The sequence below is a fragment of the Rhipicephalus microplus genome, chromosome 3 (genome assembly GCF_043290135.1).
Source record: "Rhipicephalus microplus isolate Deutch F79 chromosome 3, USDA_Rmic, whole genome shotgun sequence".
NCBI lineage: Eukaryota > Metazoa > Arthropoda > Arachnida > Ixodida > Ixodidae > Rhipicephalus > Rhipicephalus microplus.
In genome coordinates this window covers 28305678-28307251 of record NC_134702.1, presented here as the reverse complement: position 1 = coordinate 28307251, position 1574 = coordinate 28305678, and the positions used below count along the sequence as shown (strand labels likewise).

Here is a 1574-nt window from a genome sequence, read left to right as displayed (position 1 = left end):
TTTCGGGCGGCTCAAATCCACGCGCACAAAAACGCACACGCCATGGTGGATGCACTGAATAAACTGAAACGGCCCTTGTAGTGCAATCAAGCGCAACGGTACAACTTCCGACATTATTGTGGATGCTATCCGCTTCTTCTGTAGTTGGCGCGCACGTCGCATGCGACTGCCGCGGCAATCAGTTGAATGAGCGTGTTTGCATCTTGTATCTATTTGTATCTGTCTTCCCGTCTGCCTACAAATGAAACTTAATAACAACATTGTAACTGTGACCTAGCAACCTCGTGCACGGAAACTGTAATTTAAATAGTGTCACTTGATAAAACACAAAAAGACAAACTTAATCTTGACAGAAAGGTGGCGCGATGAATGCCAAGTGGGAAATTCACGGCACGGTTGCGGGATTGTTTGCGGGCGTCAGCAAGGCTGTGTACAGAGTTGTGTAACTAGTCCGGTGTCATTAGATTACCATATACAGCAGCAAAATGGCGGCCGGTGATAGTTCGTGCGGTCTTCCGGCGGGCTGGGAAAAGCGGCTAAGTCGATCAACGGGTGAAGTTTATTATCTGAATTCTCTCACAATGGAGAGCCAGTGGGACACTCCTAAAGAGCCCGCGCACGTCGGATACCTGGGAGTCATCGGGAGCGCTCAAGTACGGTGTTCGCACATACTACTCAAGCACTGCGAGTCGCGCCGGCCTTCCTCATGGCGCGAAGAACACATCACCCGAACGCGAGACGAAGCGCTCGCCCTCATCGAGCGCTACCGCGACCAGATTGTGTCCGGCGAAAAGAAGTTCGAAGAGATGGCGGTAATGTACAGCGACTGCAACTCTGCGAAGAGGAAGGGTGACCTGGGTATTTTCGGCCGCGGTGCTACGCAGAAGCGTTTCGAGGAAGCTGCCTTCGCGCTGAACGTGGGCGAGCTGTCCGAGCCCGTGTTCACGGAGTCCGGCGTTCACCTGATCCTGCGAACCGCCTAGGAGTTTTCATGCACTCGATGCTGCATCCGCTGCGTGATGTCGATGGTTGGAATGACTCGGCCACTGTTGGACCGAACAAGTGTGACTTTTGACGGGCCCTCCGGCGCGCTGCAGATGTCGAGGGTTACAGCACGAACATTTCATATTATGCTGACAGAGTGGGTCACGCACTGGAAGTGTTTTGCGAAAAGTTGTCGCTGTTTTGTTTCCATTCCTGTGTAACTTTTGCTTTATCAGTCATATTAAATGTTTGGTTGAAATAAGAGTTTGGTTGCCTTGTCTTTTTTTTTTTTTTTGTAAAGCTGCCGTTTTCCGACTTGCATAAGAGGGTAGACCGTGGGGTAGACTATTGAGCTGAGATCAACTTAACAGTGACAAGTTCAAAAAGCTGGTTTCGTTGCCCCTTGTGTTGGTTGCGTTCCCTAGCTAAGAAAAACTATTTTTTTTTTATATTTTTCCGTGGCAATGGATATTGGGTGTGTCGTTCCGTACTTTTATGTACATAAGTTCTCCGGAGGCAATGTAACTTGGTGCTTCCTAATTCAACAAACATATTCAATTGACGGCATTGCTGTTTATTTTATCAGTAGG

The 1574-nt window shown here is 48.9% G+C and overlaps 1 protein-coding gene across 1 annotated transcript; it reads left to right on the top strand.

Annotated features, from left to right (window-relative positions):
* The first annotated feature begins 387 nt into the window (after nt 1-387).
* LOC119160070 (peptidyl-prolyl cis-trans isomerase NIMA-interacting 1) lies at nt 388-1248 on the top strand. The gene has a single exon (XM_037412809.2). The coding sequence runs from the start codon at nt 486-488 to the stop codon at nt 981-983; it is 498 nt and encodes a 165-aa protein (XP_037268706.2). The 5' UTR covers nt 388-485; the 3' UTR covers nt 984-1248.
* The last annotated feature ends 326 nt before the right edge of the window (nt 1249-1574 follow it).